This window comes from Sciurus carolinensis, chromosome 1 (genome assembly GCF_902686445.1).
Source record: "Sciurus carolinensis chromosome 1, mSciCar1.2, whole genome shotgun sequence".
Taxonomy (NCBI): Eukaryota; Metazoa; Chordata; class Mammalia; order Rodentia; family Sciuridae; genus Sciurus; species Sciurus carolinensis.
The window spans coordinates 4,470,075-4,488,924 of record NC_062213.1 but is presented as its reverse complement, the minus strand read 5'-3'; the positions used below and the strand labels follow the sequence as shown (position 1 = coordinate 4,488,924).

General features: G+C 51.9%; 1 protein-coding gene across 3 annotated transcripts in view; it reads right to left on the bottom strand.

Annotated features, from left to right (window-relative positions):
• Window positions 1–246: 246 nt before the first annotated feature.
• Window positions 247–18,850, bottom strand: part of Kcnk9 (potassium two pore domain channel subfamily K member 9) — a 47,598-nt gene continuing 28,994 nt past the window's right edge. The window contains exons 2-3 of one of the 3 annotated variants that reach the window (XM_047524893.1): window positions 6,737–7,593; window positions 247–1,800 (exon numbers count right to left, since the gene is read on the bottom strand). In XM_047524893.1, the coding sequence (XP_047380849.1) occupies window positions 6,779–7,593 (815 nt within the window). In that variant the 3' untranslated portion in view covers window positions 247–1,800; window positions 6,737–6,778. Of the gene's footprint in view, window positions 7,594–18,850 lie in introns of all 3 variants that reach the window. The other 2 variants (XM_047524902.1, XM_047524884.1) reach the window with 2 other exon arrangements.

Sequence of the window (18,850 nt, the reverse complement as noted above, 5' to 3'; positions counted from 1 at the left end):
TGTGGAGAAGACAGCCTGGGACAAAGGTCTGCATGGTTAATACGATCAAAGGCTTAGCCCGCACATGGCTCCGGTGGTGGGTTTTGTCATGGTGCTTAACACAGAGCTGGGCTTTTGAAATGGGCAAAGGGTCTGGCAGGTTTAACAGATGCGCTTCTGGCTGGCTTGGAAGTTTCTCTCCAATCCTCTCCACAGCTTGAAGTCCCCATGTGATTTACCTGGAGGTGACACCCACTTTTCCCCACTTTTCCCCACTTTTCCCCACCCCACCCCCGCCCACTTTCCTTTGTGTCCTCTTCTTGTGGGAGGGCCCCGCCCCGCCCACTGGAGGACAGAACTCTGAACTTGCCCACTATTCCAAGCCTCAGCTGGTGGACCTGCAGAGTGGGGGTGTCTGACTGCCCGCTCCCGCCTCTGCCCCCACCCAGCAGGTAGAACAACTGCCCAGCGGGAACACGCCCTGCAGCAGGTGCGCGCGCTCTTTGCAGCGTAGGCCCCAGTAAAGCGGAGAGCCTGAGGTGAGGCCCCAGGCTGCGCCCAGGCACCTGTGGGTGAAGCGGAGAGAACGCTGGCACAGAACAGGTGCCTGGTAGGTGGGGGCCACCTCTAGTTCTCCCAGGTACCCTGTGCAGGAGGGGCTGTTTGTAACTCCAACTTCAAGGTGGGGAAGTTGAGGCCTGGAGGAGCAAAGCCCCCTGCCTGCGAGTGGCCGAGGTGGGTTTGAGGTATGTGAGGGCCAGGCCTGAGCAGCTTGCACGCCCCTGTGCTGCCCCTGGGGACAAGGAGAGGTGGGGTTTGCCCCTCCCCGGGCTCCAGAGCTGGAGTGGCAGTCCCACTGAGGCCTGGGGACCCATCCCACTCATTCCCGTGTTGCTCCACCTCCAGCAGAAGTACTGCCGCAAGCAAAGGGCATTGGCCAGACCCAGGTGGCGGGAACATCACCGGGGACGAGGTCCCCTCCCACAGGGGAAATGTCAGGCGTGTTCTATGCTCTGAAGGTATGCCGATCACCCCTGAGGCAGCACCCAGCGGTGGGCCACTGAGCAGCAGGAGGGGCGATGCCTGCTGGTCTCCACAGGGCTTTGGGTTGGTTTCCACTTGGGCAGTCAAGGCAGGTCTTGATCATGAGGATGTGTGACCAGTGGGACAAGATGTCAGATTATCTTTTTCCCCATGGTCATCCCCCTGTCTGGGAACCCACCCCACACTGGTCACTTCTAAGGCTGGGACTGGGAGGTTCACTTCCCAGTGTGTTCATCCATGGGGGGAACAGGGCCAGGGGAGCCCAGAGGAGGACATCACAAATTCCATCAGGGGGCAAAAGGGTCAGGAGGGACTTTGACAGGAGGACCTCTCCATCATCCAGAGGTCCCAAGTGGCAGAACCTGCATGGTCATATTTCCCTGATCAAAGGGAATGGTGGTAGACACAGCAGCTATGCTTTATCAGATCAGATCTAGGAGGGCTGTGCTCTAGAACTTGCCAGAGCAAACATCTCAAAGATCACAGGTGATAGCCCTTAATGACCAGGTGGAGCATGACAAATTCCACCTCAGTGATGGAAGGAAGGGCATGGCCAGCACTGCACCATGGAGGAGCCCGAGTAGCTTGCGGGGCCCTCACGACACGCATCGATGTGCTTTCTATTTACAGCTGGGCCACCCCACAGGTAGGGAAGGTGCTGACGCTCAGCCCACATGGAAGAGGTCCCCGGGAGAGGTCAGAAATCTGAAGCCTGCTTGGGCTTCGGCAGTGAGACCCAGCATCCGTGGACGCCTCTTGAAGCTGCAGTTAGTTCCCCTGACAGAGGAAAACAACATTTAATATGACTTATTTATTCACAATGAAAGCAGTAACCACAGAGGTCCCCAGAGAGACGACATCAAAAGCATAAATCATAGCTACACAACATCAACTGTTTTCTTGCCAACAGTCCCTCAACCTGAGGGAACAAGCAGACAAAAGCAGATCATAGGGCGTTCTACAAGACTACGGGCCTGGGCTCTTCAAAAACATCAAGAGAGACACAACTGCTGAGGGAGATGCCCTCAATTGGGGGGTGGGGGTTCTGGGACAATAAGACAAGCAAGTGTGGGGTGTGATCTTGGGTGGCGTCTGAGATTCACAAAAAGCGCTGCAGGATAATTTTGGGACACTTGGGGGATTTTGCATACAGGTTATACTAGATAATATTGTACGAGGCTAAATTTCTCAGGTGTGACGACATCACTACTATGTAGGAGAATGTGCTTGTTCATGGGAGATATACAATGTTTTCTTTGGCTGAACCACCTCACTGTTACAGACGTCGTGACGTTCTATCCTCCAAACATCTCTGAGTGAGAGTTGAGGGGAAGGTGGTAAAGTGCTGAGGTTAGTGGGTCCGGGTGAGAGGTATCGGGAGGCTCATGGTGCTCTTTCAACTTTTCTATAACTCAATTTTCAAAACAATCTTGGCAGGGAAATCATGGTCATAGACTTTCACTTGCCTGAAGCAGCAGGCTCTATCAGGTTGTGGTCAAGAAAGAACAACACGGATGAATTTATGCCCAGTTCTCTGGGAAACCCAGAATGCACTGGGCCTCAGTGCACATGACCACCACCACTGTCTGCCGTCCCTGTGTCCCTTCGTCTCCCCAGCTCTGTCTCCTGCCAAAGGAAAGGATCACCTGGCTTGCTTCCTGGGGACTCGACGTTCAATGTGCCCAGAGATCAGAATATCCAGGCCAAACGCCTTTGTGGGTCAAGTCCATTCTGTGCTAAGTGCTCATGGACCCCACCCATGCTGTCCCACCATTGCAGGAGGAAGCTTCAGGGACTCGGGGAGTGAAATGACTTCCAGCAGCCCAGTGAGGCAAGACAAGGGAACAGGCCCTGCCCTGCCACTCTTGCCTCCCCTAGGATACTCCAAGGGTCTCACGAAGACCATGATTCTGGAGGAACACACTTTAGAAGTGAGTTCCAAACTATGCTACTTTCAGAACTAAGCCACAACTTTCAGGTGCCACAGCCGGCCCACCAGGAGAATGGGCAGGTTCCAGCCTACACTTCGGATCTTGCACCAGACATTCTCTCCATCAGGTGCCTGTGCACTAACAACAGGTGTGCCAGGTGAATCCCTCTCCACCTTTCTGTGAACCTCCCCAGAAATCTCTTCCAGGTAGCAGTCTGCATCCATTTGCTTCCTCCCATGGAAGTATGAGGGACTGGTTGGGTGGGCAGCAAATGACCTCCTAAGATCATGCTTTCTGGGCAGAGGTTGCTGCCTTGCTTTCAAGACAGAGCAAAAAGAACAGATCTGGTCCCAGATGTGGGGCTAAGAGGGATCTCAAAACTCAGAGAGGTTGGTTCACTTCTATGTAAACAAGAGTCTAACAGGCTGCTGGTCAAGACAGCACCGTCCACCTGGGATGGGTGCTGTGAGGACCCAAACTGGATGCTTGCTAGAAAGCAGTGAGCCCAGGGCTCCAGGAAAATCCATCCAGTGTCCACCTTCCTCCTGTCTTTGATGGAGTAAAGATGGATATCTCTTAGTGGAAAAGAGTTCAAGTGAATCAGAAATCTCAAGTATATACAAGGCATGTAGATTTGTGGGGACCGGAAGGCAAGTTGGCCTCCTGTACCCCTGGTGGGAAGGCCTTTCCTTTTATGCATCCTAACAGAAGCTGATGCCCCTATCCCAACCCCCTGGGATGATTTCATCCCTCTTTCTGAACAGGCATGGTCAAGTGGAGGAAGGGGGGTGATAATCACTTGGCTGAAAGAAGTTGCCAAGTATATAAGGGAGGAAGAGAGGCCAGAGCCAGAGAAGTCCAGCAGCAAGGGATCTTTGGAGGGCTGTGCAGGACAGCAGCGTCAAAAGCATCCTGGACAACAGCAGAAAGAGTAATGAGACCTCAACTTGGCCGTGTGACCTCAGATAGTTGTTGGCCTTCATGGCCCTGGGTCTCCTCTGAAGAGGCAAGAGGTCAGTGAGGCGATGCAGACTGAGCTTCCTGTGCACACTGGCCACGTGGGGCTCTCAGCCGAGAAGGCCCACTCCCATCCTATCAAGAGAGAAGAGCTCTGGAGATCTCAACATCTCCCCACCCTTTCCCCGGGAGCACGTACTTGGTGCACCACGGTGGGGAAGAGACGGGCCACCTGAGAAAGAGAGCGACTTTGAAGGGGAGCAAGCCAAGCTCACCTGCATCCCCTGGCCACTCTGGAAGTCTAACCACGGAAGCGGGGACACAGTGCTCATCCCTCAGGGCTCACCTGGCCACAAACTGCAGAAGATGCAGAAGGGAAACGGAACCAAGACAGAGCAAACTTGCTCTCAGACCCTTCAGTCAGTGGTCATGACTTGAAGACAAAGGCTTCGTCCTACAACCCTGACCTCCAAAAAGGGAGTCAACTGTGAGAATACAGCGTGTGTCCTATGTCTCCCTGGGAAGAGGGGAACTCCCTGTCACTCAGAGCACCCAAGTAGGGCAGTCACTGCATGACCACTTTATGCAGATACTTTAGAGGGAAACCAGCTCTGAAGGGGGTGAGCTGACCTCCTTCTGACTCCACAGTGTGTGTCCCTGTGGAGAGACAGGGACAGGGTGCCTCACTGGAGGGCCGGTGTGGTGGAGTCAGTGTTGTGGACCCTCGTGGGGTCTGGTCTGAGGCAATGGCCTTGGTTCTGTCAAGGATCAGCTCTGATACTGAGCAGATCTCTCAACCTCCCTGTGCCACATAAAGATCAAAGACGATCACACATCCCCCATTCGAGGGCAAATCTTACAAAGGTTTTCAGGAGAACTCCTACATGTGTCCCAGGCAGCCTCCAAAGCAAAAAGTAGTCTGCAAATACACATTAGTGTGTTCACACCTCTGACCTCCTATAACCAACAATCCCTTCAGAGAGAAAATTCAAGAAGAGTTGTCTATTCTCTGGACAGACTTGAGCACCCTATGCAGGGCGTTCCACAAAACGAAATCTTAAAGATGAGCAAGCTGATAGAGGCCTTGAAGGTTCATAACTGTCAAGTTTGGCCAAGAGAGTCTGAGGTTCACAGACTCCTTCCGAAGGTCCTGTGTCCTAGGCGAGAGGGACATTTCAACACGGGATGTAGCATTAAGGTGTGCATGCGTAGCTTTTCAGAGGAGTCCAAGCGCTCCTGTTTCCGCCCAGTGGCCCACATGCTTGGGCCAGGTGGATTTGGGTTCGGTCTCCTTTAAGAAATCCTGTAGGCCAGTGTGTTCCTTCTGAGCAGTGCAGCGAAGCCCATTTCCATCCAAGAGCCAGGAATTTCCAGTGCACAAAAAAGGAGTTGGGAGGATGAGCAAATGGGTGACTTTTAGAAATGGCAGAGATGATGATGAGAGAAATTAAAGTCCCCTCAGTGAACGTAGAGGTCAAACTGTCCTTACTCCTGCCATCATAAGGGCCTACTGTGTGCCATATTCTCTAGCCTAACGTGTCCCCTAAGAGATTAGCATGCCTTCCCTTTGGGGTCACCCCTTATGGGGAGTGGGGAGGAATTTCTCCTCTGCCTAAACCAAAGTGTCCCCTGAGATTGACAAGTTCCCAGGCCAATATACAGCCTCTAAACTCTTCCTGAGACCAACTTGAACTTTCCCTATTTACAAATCAAATGCAGTTCCAGACAATCTTTCTTGAAATATATAGAGATATATCTTTTAAGCGAGGAATGCCCTGTCACCTTTTATTAGGAAAAGAAAGCACATCCACATACCAGCCCCATTCTCAAGCATTCCAAAACTCTACTTCCTATTCACGCAGGTCAGTGCTGCACAAAGTCATCGTCACGTCATCATCATCGAGAAGAGGGACATAATAAAATAGATACTCTGGGGTTCCAACAATTTCCCAGTTTCCCCTGACAATTCCAGCTGCACAGTAAATTGTTGGAACTGGAGATGATAAAACTAAAATTCTTTCATAGTGGTGGCTTTTGATTATTCCATTGCTACTTTTGTTGATAATGCATGCCAGTTTCACAAAGTGCATGCTTTTTAAATTTTTGAACTGGCAAGCTAAAATGATCCATGTCGTCTTGCCCACCCACCCCCTGAAAAAAAGTTGATATAACTTAGAACCTGTGGTCGGGGCACACCCCGGTCAAGGCTGCTCATGGAACATGCTGGATTTGGCAAGATGATAAAAACCTCTTGGGTTTCGTCTTTCCATTCTGTTTGGAAGCAGCCAAAAGCACGCTTCCAACAAAACATGAGGGAGGGGGGTGAAAATGAGCCTGACACTTCCCATCTGGTCACACGATCCACCGGCACATAGAGGCACACGCTCACACTGCACACAGACACAGCCACCCAGTCCTTGGGGAGGAAAAGAGACAGTTAGTGAGACGCCACTAGGGGCGGAGATCAAAGGCTCTCGGCTTGGTGAGCAACTTCAGACTGGGTATCCTCAGCTCTGTCTCCGTGCTCTTGGTCTCACACCTGTCCTAGAAAAGCCACCCCAGAGAAAGGGGGCAGGGCGGGAGAATATAAGGCATACTTTGCTGGGGGAGGAAGGAAGAAATCCATGCTTCATGCTCAGATGCGAGTTTCAGAGAAGGATGGGCCTTTTCTTCCCTTTGGACAGCTCTGCCTGGCTGGAAAGGTGGAGAAGAAATGAAACCAGGAAAGGAGGGAGGAGAGAAAGTAATGGTGATGACCGTAATCAGAACAAAAGATAATAAAAAATAAATAAGGAGGGAAAGGCGAGTCGGGCGATGGAACTTACATCCACATGACAATGACTCTTCCGTTCCTGCCCTCCCCACACTTAGACGGACTTCCGGCGGCGCATCAGCCTGTGGCTGTCGTTAAAGCTGTGCAACCCAGGCGAGACGGAGCTGATGGGGGACGGGAAGAGGCTGTTCTTCAGTGTGCTCGGCGAGATCTCCTCGATCTTGTACGAGATGGAGTGGAAGGAGTGGGGGGCGAGCTTGGCACTGAAGTTCGGCGCCTGGGGACGGTAGCAGGCGCAGGAGCACACGGACTGCAGGTCGCCGCCCTCACTCTTGCACCGCTGGCGGGTCTGGCGCGCCTCCTCCGAGATGTGGGCCACCGTGCTGGTTCGGTTTCCAGGGAGCGATTCCCCGTCTTCCGATTCCCGCCGCTCTTCGTCGCCGTTCATGGTCAGGAAGCGGAGGACCACCAGGTTGAGGAAGGCTCCGATGACCGTCAGCCCCACCAGGATGTACATGAAGCTGAAGGCCACGTAGAACGGCTTCCGCTGCAGGGCACCCTTGGTCTGCAGCGCCACGTAGTCCCCGAATCCGATGGTCGTCAAGGTGATGAAGCAGTAGTAGTAGGCGTGGAAGAAGCTCCACTCCTCGCACTGGGAGAAGGCGGCCGCCCCGATGCACAGCGTTCCCATGCAGGAGAAGAAGCCGACGGTCACCATGTTCTCCATGGACACCTCGGTGTTGCGCATGCCGCAGCACTTCTTGATGCGTTTCAGCAGGTAGCGCACGAAGGTGTTCATGCGCTCACCCAGGCTCTGGAACATGACCAGCGTCAGGGGGATGCCCAGCACGGCGTAGAACATGCAGAAGGCCTTGCCAGCGTCGGTGCCAGGTGCCGCGTGTCCGTAACCTGCAGGAGGGGTGGGAAGAGCAGAGTCAAGACAGGTCCTGTGCCGCGCGCCTGCGCTGGGGTCTGGTATACTCTATTTGGGAGGAGGCTGGCCCACATACTAAAGGGACGAGAGTAGAAGAACAAAAGAGAACCAGTTGTGTTTAAGTGACATAAGGGTTGCGTGGGGTGGAGTTGGAGGAATTTCAGTAGGGAGGGGCTTGGAGCATAGGTTAAGCATCCCCAATCCAAAAATCTGAAGTCCACAATGCTCGGCCATCCAAACCTTTGGGAACTAACACAATGCCACACGTAGAAAAACTGCACATGACAAAATTGTTTCACATGTAAAGTTACTTAAAATATTATATAAAATTAACTTCAGACTATGTGAATAAGAGGTACAGAAAACATGGACGAATTTCACGTCTAGACTGAGCTAACTCATTGTGTACATGCAACTGTCCCAACATCTGAGAAGGTTCCAAACCCCAGACACTTCTGGTTCCAAGCATTTTGGATAAGGGTATAACCCAGGACTGACAGGAGAATCCACCAGGGTATGTCACTGGTGATGTGATGCGGGACAGGTAGATGGGGCATTTCAAATATTCTTAGAGCAACACAGTTTTTAAAAAGGAATATCTACTACTAAGAAAACTGCACAAATACCAAAGCCAGGGGAGAAGTGAAGTATGCCCACCACAGGTGGATCCCCACGGAAAGGGAATATTCAAAGAACCACAGCCATGTGGCAGGCACTGCATCTGCCTTCAACATACACCCTAGCCTAACCTCCCAGTCACCCTAGAAAACAGTCCTAATGATCCCCACATTACTGGCAAGAAATCTGGGTTAGTGACTTCACAGTAGGGTAGGCTGGCTTCTTCAGAACTGGGATTTGAGCCCAGAGTTTTCAGCCTCCAAGAATGAGGTGAAGAGTAAGAATTATAATCAAGAGAGGTAATGGCAGAGTGGGGTACAATGCTGGGGGACGAGAACTTTCATCTCTCTTGTTCATTGCTGTAGCCCCCATGCCTAGATAATACCTAAAAGGTAAAATATTCCTCTGATGGAGGAAGGAGTAAATTTGCACCACTGTGTGAATGTGGCCTTGGTAGAAAATGTGGCCTCAAAGGCCCTACATGCAGGAGCTTCTGAAACTCCACTGGAACTTCACACCATTTCACTGATTCCCCACTGCAGCCATGTAAAGTCAAGCCTCTATTTTATTTGCTCCTATTCAACATGAAGATGATGGTTCTAGAAAGGTGAGGCTGCTGGCCGGGGACACATAGCCAACCAGTGGCAATGTCAGAGCCATGATATGGTCTGTCCAATATGGCAAAAGGAACCTCAGACCCAGTAGGTCGTAGCTCAAGTTCTGGGATGAATACTGCCCATAAGAAAACCTGGGTCAAGGACGGAGTTTGGACTCAGTCTGGAGGATAGACTGTCTTCCACCATCTCAAGAGCTGCCCTGTCAAGGAAGACTTTGCTTATGTTACCCTAGTCACATGATCATGGTCACTAAACCAGCTTCTTGATCGAGGGTCCAGAGAATTCCTCCAAACCCAGGTTTCTTCATCTGATAACAAGAATAGCAATGTTTCTAGGTGGGTTTGATGAGAACAGAGAGAAGCTATCCCAATACACCGTAGGGATCTACCAGACTCAATTTCTGTACCCACCAGTCTCCTCCCTTGACCCCCCTCTACTAAGTGACAAGGCCCCAGCACTCCATCTCTCCCTGGCCCAGGCCACACTCTTGATAGGACATCACATGCCTCCAGGAGGCCTTCACCGCCTCCTCTTTGGACCTCAATTCCATCACTCTAGCCATCACTGAGCTCTGACCCCTCAGAAACCCACAGCCTTACAAGAAAGGATACATGACATGACACAGAGTTGGAGCCAGGCCAGAGAATATAGTGGGAAACAGAAAAGCTGAAAGGTACAGCAATGGTGTCAGTAGAAACAGGCAATTTAGAGAATGGAGAGGAACAAAGATTGAAAAAAGCCTCGGGAACCTTAAAATAATATCAAAAGTTATCCCAGAAAGAAAGGGGAGACAAAATGAAACGGGGAAAAATTGAAGAAATAATGGGCAAAATTAACCAAATTTGGTGAAAAGACAAATTTATAGATTGAAGAAACTCCATGTACCCCAAGTAGAATAAAACAAAGAAATCACATCAAACTGCTGAGAACCAGAATGACCCACTTGAAAGCAGCTGAAGAGGAACAAGTCACATATACACAGGAACAACTTGCATACTGCTAACTTCTAACTGTGAACAATGGAGGCCAGCAAACAGTGGAATCACATCTTCAAAGGGCTAAGAGACTGTTAACTCAGAGTTCTATATCCAAAAAATAACCTTCAGGAATGAAAGCAAAACGAAGACTTTTTCAGATTTTAAAAAATGGGAGAATTCATTACCAGCAAATCTGCATGGCAGGATTACCAAAGGAAGTTGTTCTGCCCAGGCAGGGAGGATGCCAGATGGAAACTTAGGTCTTCAGGAAAGAATGAGGCACATCCTGGTAAACAAGTAGGTAAATATGAAACATGCAGGTGGGAATCCCACTATATTCCACATAGTCACCTGTGGAGCTGATACAAAAGCCAGATGGATGTTGGAAAATAACAGGAAGTTGTTGGAAACTTAAATGACAATGCTAAGAGTTCTGGATGTGATATATTTACTGAAAGAAATCAACACAGCATTTTCTGCGTCAAAAACTGCATACACCAAGTGCCAGGCCCCTCCATCTCCATTTCTGTCAGTAAAGATCAGAAGCAGTTTGCCTTTATGCAGTCTGGACAGCAGTACACCAGCACATCCTGTCTCAGGGCTACGCCTGTCCTGCTGTCATATTACAGAATGGAGGAACTTGATCATGTCCACACAGTTCACATTGCTGGTCCAGGTCCCTTACACTGATGGTATGCCTTAGACGCACACCAGAAAGCGCAGGAGACTAGAACACCAGCGTTCAGGGCCCTTCCACGTTAATAAATTCCACAGGAGCCCAGTGGTCTGGGAACAGGACAGCTTCCTCCAAAGTGAGAGATGAGCTGCAGAACTTGCAAGGCCTTCCAGGAAAATGAAGGGTGTGCAGGCGTGCTCGGCTTTCCCACCAGGTGCCCCCAGCTCCACCCTGCACTCCCCCCTGCTGTCTGAACTACGTCAAGTGTCCCCTTGCCAGCGGTTTCCAGTTGCTCCAGCCAATGGGCAGCCCCAGGAAGAGAACAAAGGAAAGGAGGTCAAGGCGGGCCCCGACCATCAGGTGCGTGCCCCGACCATCAGGTGCGTGCCCCAGCAGACTGACACCACAGAGCTCCCCACAGGTCCTGGTCGCGGCTCCCCAGGCGCCACACATCTCTGCTTTCCCGCAACCCTACCCTTAGTGAGGACAGGCCGAGGAGGAGGGAAATCAAACTCGTCATTCCTGCTGTGTCTGGGGCTTGCTGTAGGTCCTGCTGTGGCCGGCAGGTAGTGCTCCCCACTGGCTTCTACAGGGTTTCCCAGCAGTGTAGGAGCGCCTCCTGGCCTGGCTCCCACTCAAGCAGCATTTCCTTTAACCATGTGGTGCTTGTCCAGCCGGCTGTCCACACTGGACCAAGGTGGGCAGCAGTCAGTCTCGCTCCTGACACGTCAGTGCTCCTTCCTGGTCCTGGAAACTGGGCCCATCAATGCTCGGCTGTAAATGGCTGTTCCAGGCAAAGTTGGTTGGAGCATGGGCCCCAGAGGCGGGTGGACAGCAGGTGTTCCTGCCTGGCACCTTTCCCACCCTTTTTCCTTCTCCTTGGGAATGCCCCTGACCAGACCCACTTGCATGTGGCAAACCCACTCGTGTCTGCGCCCAGCTCAAGGAGCGCTTCCCAAATGCCCCCCATCTTCACCAGAAGCCTCAAGCCCTGCTCGGAATCTCCCCTGCAATGCAGGCCAGTGGAGTACGAGATCGACCTCCCATGTCAGGGACTGGCTGCCACCTCAGCGACTGGCTATCACCAGCCTGGTATCCCCCAGCCTACTCTGCGGTCATATTTATTGTAACCTCCCAGGGAACCTGATGTCAGGTGAAGGGTGGTAGTGGTAGTGGTCTCCTCAGGCCCTTGGGTGCCAGGGAACAGAATGCCTAGCACAATCAAACCCTGAATCATTGAGGATTTTGCTGGAACAAAGAGTTTTGTTCTTTCCTGATAGACTTGAAGCACCGGTGTCAGAGTGTGAGATCCGGAGCTGCTGCAGTCATTTCACCATCATAAGGATAACCTCTAATCACAGAGGAAATTGTCCCTGAGATCAAAGATAAGGAAGCTATTCTGCCTCTGTCTGAGCCCATCCAATAGTCACCCCTATTCACAGATGCTCCAGTCTATCTCCCAATAAATCTAGCTTCAGGCAATATTTTGTTCACAATTAATACTCAACCAGAAGTCCATGTCCTAATACCTTTGCCCGCCTACAAATAATTACAATGTTGCCAACAAAGCCCTTTGCATTTCACGCACCTCTGCAGTCTCATGTGGTTCCTCTTATAGCCCACGGATCTGAGGGGGCATATGGGTCCCGGAGGTGACCAGTCTGTGGCAGACGGTGGCCAGCTGGACAGCCAGATCCTGTAAAGGACCAGGGGCTCCCAAGGACTATGGGCTGGGATGGCCCAACTTCCTGAGTTGTAAAGAGAAGCTGGAAATATGGATTTTTAAAAATGTGGGATTGAATCAGCGTCTAACTAAACATTCTGAACGTAGACCAAATAAGGCGAGAGAGACCACGTTGGTCTAAAACGGCCCTTGCACGTGCTCCAGAAACGGAAGGAGGGAAGGACATGGTGGTGCCCGGGCGCCCTCCCCGCTAGCCCTCTCCCCTCCCCACTCGCCTCCCCCCACCCTTGATGTGAGAATCGCCCACGGGCCCATTCCACAGATGCAAAGAGAAAGGCAGCAAGAGAGCACTGCGGGCACAGGGCACAGAGGCGCCCCTGCCAGCCTGGGCCTGCTGCACAGACCGAGCCCCTTCCCAGGCTCAGCGGCCCCGTCTCACAAAGAACACCGAGGCTCTCCCGGTGACTGTCTCGTCTGTGGGGAGTCCCAAGACCCTCTGGGCAGTCTGGCTCCAGGCACCAAGCCCTTGGCTGTCCCCGAGCCCCGGAGGGCCTGGGCACGTGCATATTCAGCTTGGCAGTCTGTGTCTGGAAAGGAGAAGCTGGCAGATTTTGTGTTTTATTCAATGAAAAGGTAATTTCCTCATATGCTTTATTAATTTCCAAAAAGAACTTCAGTTCACTGTTAGTTCTCTTTCATTGCATGTTTTAAGGGAGAGAACAGACCTAAAATATTTTTAACACAAAAGCTGCAGAGCACACATTTCTGCCAAAAGCTAATGAGAAGCCTTGTCCTTTCCACTCTTCTGTCCCCAGAGAGACCTTGGCTGAGACCCTTGTAGGGAGAGCCTGACCCTTCCAGGAGGACCAGAAAGGCCAAGGGCAAGCCCAAGTGAGGCGGCGGTGGACCCGAGCGGAGCGACAGACGGCAGGGCGCAGGGTGGGTGCCTGTGCACCCCGCCCTGCCCCAAGCATCCGAGACTGGGAACATCCTGCCCCTCCCCTCCCCTCCCCTCCCCAGGAGTTTGCGGCTGGGGGAGGCGCAGAGGTTGCGCCCGGGCGGCGGGGTTGAAAGGCTGACGGTGCAGAGCTGAGGCGCACACAGGCTTCGGCCCCTTGGTCACCAGAGGTGCGAGCGCGCCCTCTGGCGGGCGCTTGGACAGCTGCAGAAACACCGCGCAGGGGCCCCAGCAGCCTCCAGCACCCACCTGAGACCACAACCAGGACCAAGGCGTCACAGGGAAGCGCTCTAATCTTCTCCACAGACGAGATGTGTCCGCGGTCAGTTTTCTCCCCCAAACTACCATCAGTCCATGAAATTTTGGGATAGACAAAACATAACAATAAGCACACGACCACCATTGATGAGGGTGCCACTCAACTCCAGGAACCAAGCTGAGATGTTTCGCGTTGGCTGACGCCCCTGCCCTGGGGAGAAGGGAAGTCTTTGGCAAGGTAAGCAGTACTCCTCTGGTGTGGCTGAGAAGACGCCCTTACCTTGGGCGAAGCACCGCATCTTTCCAGGTTCACTGATCTGGGCTCCAGACAGGTCCCTGCTTCCAGCTGGTCAAGGAGCTCCACAGAGGCCTGTGTCCTACGGCTCCCTCCCTCCCCGCCCAGCAAAGCTCTCCTTGGTTTCACCCATTCGCTCCTTCCCGCTCCACACCTCTCAAAACAAACAAACAAACAAACAAAAAAACCAAGAAATATGCATAGGAAAGATGATGTAATACTGGATTGACATTTTGAAAAGTCTCTGGTAGAGTAAGTAAATTTTAAACCAAGCTAGGGCCAAATACTCAATAGGTAATAATTGATATAGTTTCACAAAAAGTGAAAAGTGAAAAATTCTAAAAATCATACTATGTTTTGTTGGTTCTCCTAGGTTTTGATTCACCTGGAGCACACGGCAGGGGATTCGTACTAGAAAGATCTGTTGGATCAGAAGAGCCAGGGGCCTGAGTGCCGAGAGACCTCAGGCCTCAGAATCCCAGCCAGTCCAAAAGAGCCGTGTGCCCCACAGCATCACTGGTGGGTGGACCACGCCCGCCCCATCACGGGACACGGGGGTGGCGGGCCTGTGTCTGCTGCCCAGAGAGCAAATCAGACATGCCGCTTACAGACAAAGCTACAAAGAAAGCATGGTGAATAGGCAACACTCAAGTTCTCCAGTATTTGTCCTTCTACCTCTAAATATGGCACATGAGAATAATAGTTTTACAAAGAAGGTGACAACCATGAAGGCAGGCCATGGGCCTCTCCCTGGAACCTTCCAGTCTGATTGTGCCATTCAGTTTTTAAGATGCCCTGAATATGCTATAGCCAGCTCATCACAGGACTGCAATTTCTGTTCCCTCTGCTGTCTGCCCCGGGCCTTTGCACATGCTGTACACTGCTTGGAACAGGGCTTCCTCCTGCCGCCTCACACCTTGCCTGCCTTGTTCCTTGGGACTGCTCAGCAGGATGAACCCCCAGGGTGGAGTCAAGGAACTCCTACTACTGGGCTTGTGGCATCAAGTTCAAATGGCTCCAGGAACCTGGTAAGTGCTGGTTAAGGGAGGCAGGACTTGTTGGAGAAGTGAAAGGGTGGAAAGGACCCTGAGCCTGACGGAGGGGCGTGTGCCCATTTAAGGGTCAGCCAGCACTGGTTCCAGCCAGAGGGATCACGGCCTGTGAGGCCCTGCTTCTCCAGGGAGCGGGCTTCGCTCTGCTTCTGTGGCTCTGCTAAGTCTTTCCCAGCCTCTTGCAGGAGGGCATCGTGTTGGCACAGGGGTCTGCCCTCAGCCTGCACATTCAGAGTCGCAGGCCCCGAGGTCCCTCAGCCTCCCACCTCTCTGTGAAGGACGTGCCGCCGAGACGGCCCCTCCTCCCCAGGGCAGCAGGAGCACCTCATGGGCAGCTGGACTCCAGGGTGTGTCCGAGTCTCCAGGACCAAGCCCAGCAGTGGCAGGTAGCTGTTTGCCAAGCAGCTGGCCAGGTGAGGCTCTTGCCGCCATCCCCTGCCCAGGCCATCATGTCCTGGGTTGGAATAGAGGGGAGGGGTCTTTGGGTGAGGTCAATGGCTGAAGATGTCAGCTGCAGCCTGCCAGGCCCACCTGGCTCCTCACTGGGGACCCTCTTTGGGATGCACAGGACTTATGTTTTCAAAGTTTCTGGTCCCTAAGGAGTACTGCATGGGCACAAGCTGGGGCATCCCTTCCACCCAGTGCCCTGAAAGGCCAGGGTGAGCAGCCAGCCTGTGGGCAGTGAGGGCCAGGCCCTGCGAGCCTGTTCTATTCCCTGCCGTGTGTCCCCATGAACAGAACCTCAATAAAAATCGTTAAACGAATGGATAATGAACAACAAGAAAAAAACATTACGTGCATAACAAACATTAGCCAGGTGGTGTGGGCACTGTTCTCGAGCAAGGCCAGCTGTGTGGCCAGCAGAGGGCACACTGGTCACCAGGGTGCCGCTGGGCTGCGCACGAAAGCAGCCCCCAGCATCCCCAGCATCCCCAGCTCACAGGAGAGGCGGAGGCAGACGCTGCTGCTCTGGGCCTCTCACAGGCCAGGTTCCTGCTGCAGTTGGCACTGGAGAAGAGGAAGTCCTGTCCAGCCTCCAGGCTCCGGGGAGCAGGGGTGCACAGCACCCCTCCCACGGGAGATCTCACCCACTCACAGGAGGTGGCCCCAGCCCTTCAGTGAAAGCAGCAGCCCAGCTGCCGGAGGCCAAGGGAGGCCCTGGGGTGCCAGAGCAGCCTGGCACCCGTCTCATCCCTAGCTGGGTCTCGGGCCCTGCCTGTGCCACGAGAGCTGGGACAGAGCTGCCCCTGTGCAGGGATAAGCAGCCTAGCCACCTGCACGGCCACACACTTGGCCAGATGGACAGGCCCTGGCCAAGTCCTCAGCTTTGGGGAAAACAAGGACCAGCAGAGCTTCTGTGGTTGCACAGGTGACCACACAGGCTGGCCACAGGAACAGCTCCAGGGATGCTCGCTCTCAAGGGACAGGCCTGGAAAGAACACTGGGAGAAACGCTCCCTGGGTGAGAGCATCTCAGTGAGGCACCTGGGACAGCAGGCCCGGAGCAGGCCCTGGAGTCCACACTGCAGAGCCAGTCAAGACCCAGCGCCAGAGCCACACGTGAACCCAGAGTAGGTTGGGACAGCAGGCCCGGAGCAGGCCCTGGAGTCCACACTGCAGAGCCAGCCAAGACAGCGCCAGAGCCACACGTGAACCCAGGGTAGGTCTCAGAGCCCATTCTGAATCTGCTGGGGGGATGGGAAATTGGAGGGGTTTCCGGGGCGGCCATGCAGGTCCCCTAAGGCAAGTACCTATAGATTTAAGCTGCTGGGCACCAGACCCCAGGGAGGAAATCATGCCCAACCAGAGCATCGCCCTTGTTACCCTTTCCAAAAATGTCAAGGGTGACAGCTACTGGGGTGGCTGCTTCTGTATCTGTCACTGCCGATTCCCATCAACTGCCAATGTCAGACACCAGCAGCAAAGGGGCAGGCTGGCATCGCCAAGGGGAAGTGTGGCGTCACAATTACTCTGTAATAACAGTTAAAGAAGACCAGGGTACTGGTGGCACCTTCTCTGTGGCTCAGCTGTGTGACCTTGGGCAAGTCACTAACCTTGCAGAGATCAAGAGGCTGAAATGCAGGACAAGAAGTGGAAAATCCCTGCGATTAAATACTAATTAACGTATCTCCCAGTCACTTCCCTTTATTTTCTACTCTTTAGATTTTTCCATTTAGTAATTTGCTGATTGTAGGAATAACACTTGCTCACTGAAGAAAATCACAAAGTTAAAAATATATACATCAAGCAGGAAAAGCTGCTCGCCATCCACCACGCAGGAGGCAGCCCTGAGTATTTTGGTGTATTTAGGAAAAGGACTCAGGAAATGTGTCTTCCGGGGCTGAGAGCAGGCTGTATGTAAGCAGTTACACGCCTGCCTTTTTCGCTTCTGAGAAAACGCTTTCGCTCTTCTATTGCCAGTAAAGTTCTTCACGAACGTCATTTTCTTTCAACTTCAAGTACATACTCCATAATCTCCTCACCTCAGTAGGCCACGCAGGGAATCTGCTGGACTCCCATTTGTTTCCATTGCCAATAACCATTTGAGTTTTCACCGAAGGCACACTGTTTCTGGTCCTTGAGATTTTTGTCTCACATGCAAAGACCAGAAACCAATTAAGGGCTAGGATTGGGGCCGGGCACTATAAGAGATTTTAAAAATTGGGAGCCTCTCGTGTCTCCTTTCCTGAAAGCGTGGTCCGAGCACCGACGAGGTCTGTCTTCCCCTGGTGTGCTCTACTGCTAGAGACAATGGCTCCCATCTCCCACGAGAAGAAACGGGAGGTCAAGCAACATGCTGCTGCCACACAGCTAACAAGTGGCAATGCTGAGGACAGAATGAGCATGGAAATCTTGGCCTTGGCCACCTTCAGGCTGGTGTGCTGATGGGAAGGGCCAGAACAGGAACCACCGCACGCCAACGTGGGTCACTTCCTAAGCCTTTGCCTGGTAGGATCCAGACCTCTCTTCCTGGTGATGGCCCTCTCCTTTCAGGAGAGGTGACCCCACAGCCTCCTGCTGACCCAAGCCAGAGGCCAGGCCATGGGATGACATGTTCAGAGTGCTGAAAGTGAATTCATGTCAACAAAAGTTCTATATCCAACTAAACTAGAAAGACAGTTGAAGGAAATGGAGACATTCCCGATGAACAAAAAATAAAAGAATTCATTGCTCACAGACCTACCCTTACAGGAAATGAAAGGCCTCTATTCAGTACCTCAGATTCATCAGATAGAGTGCGGGAAAGGTAACCACACAGGTAAATTTAGGAAAGTATTGATGGGTTTTATTTGTAACCTCTCCTAATTTTAAAAGGTTACCACTTATAAAGAAACAATAAATCTGTGTTAAAGGGCCTACGCTGTATGAATATTTAATTCATAAGACAATAACAGTATAAAAGAAATAAAGCTATATCGGAGCAAAATTTTTATAAACGTCTGAAGTTAAGATGGTATCAACCCAAACTGATTTTTTCAAAATGAAGTTTCTCATTTTATAATCTCCAGGGCAACTGCTAAGAAAATAATTTGAATATAGCAAAAGAAACAACAAATCAGAAAGTCATGCTAGAAAATATCTACTTATCGCAAAGAAAACCAGTAATAGAGAAATCAGAATAAAAGAGACATAATACCTATATAATACAAATAGTAAACTGGCCAATTCAACTCCTGTGGGATCAACAAGAATGTTAAATGTAAATTAAATGCATTTTCTGATCAACCTCCAGAAATCGGTAGAGTGGAGATGCCACATGTATCAAGTTCTGTCAGCAGGCAGGTGGCCCAAACAACTCGGAGTCCAGCACACAGTTACGCTAAGACCTGGTTTTTCAAATGTACTGTACTGCACAGGGCCACTCCAAGGTCTTCTGACTCCAAGCCCCATTCTTCAGTTCAAGACACCTCAAGGTCTTTGTGTCCTTATTCTCCACAGAAGACGGAATCCTTGGCTTGTGATGAGCTTGCCTCCCAATAAACCAGCATAATAAAAAATATTGAAAGACAAGGATGCATTTAATTCACCTACCCTATTGAACAGCTCAGCTCAGCTCAGCTCAGCAGTGCGGTTTGCTGCAGGTCCCTCTGGTCCCGG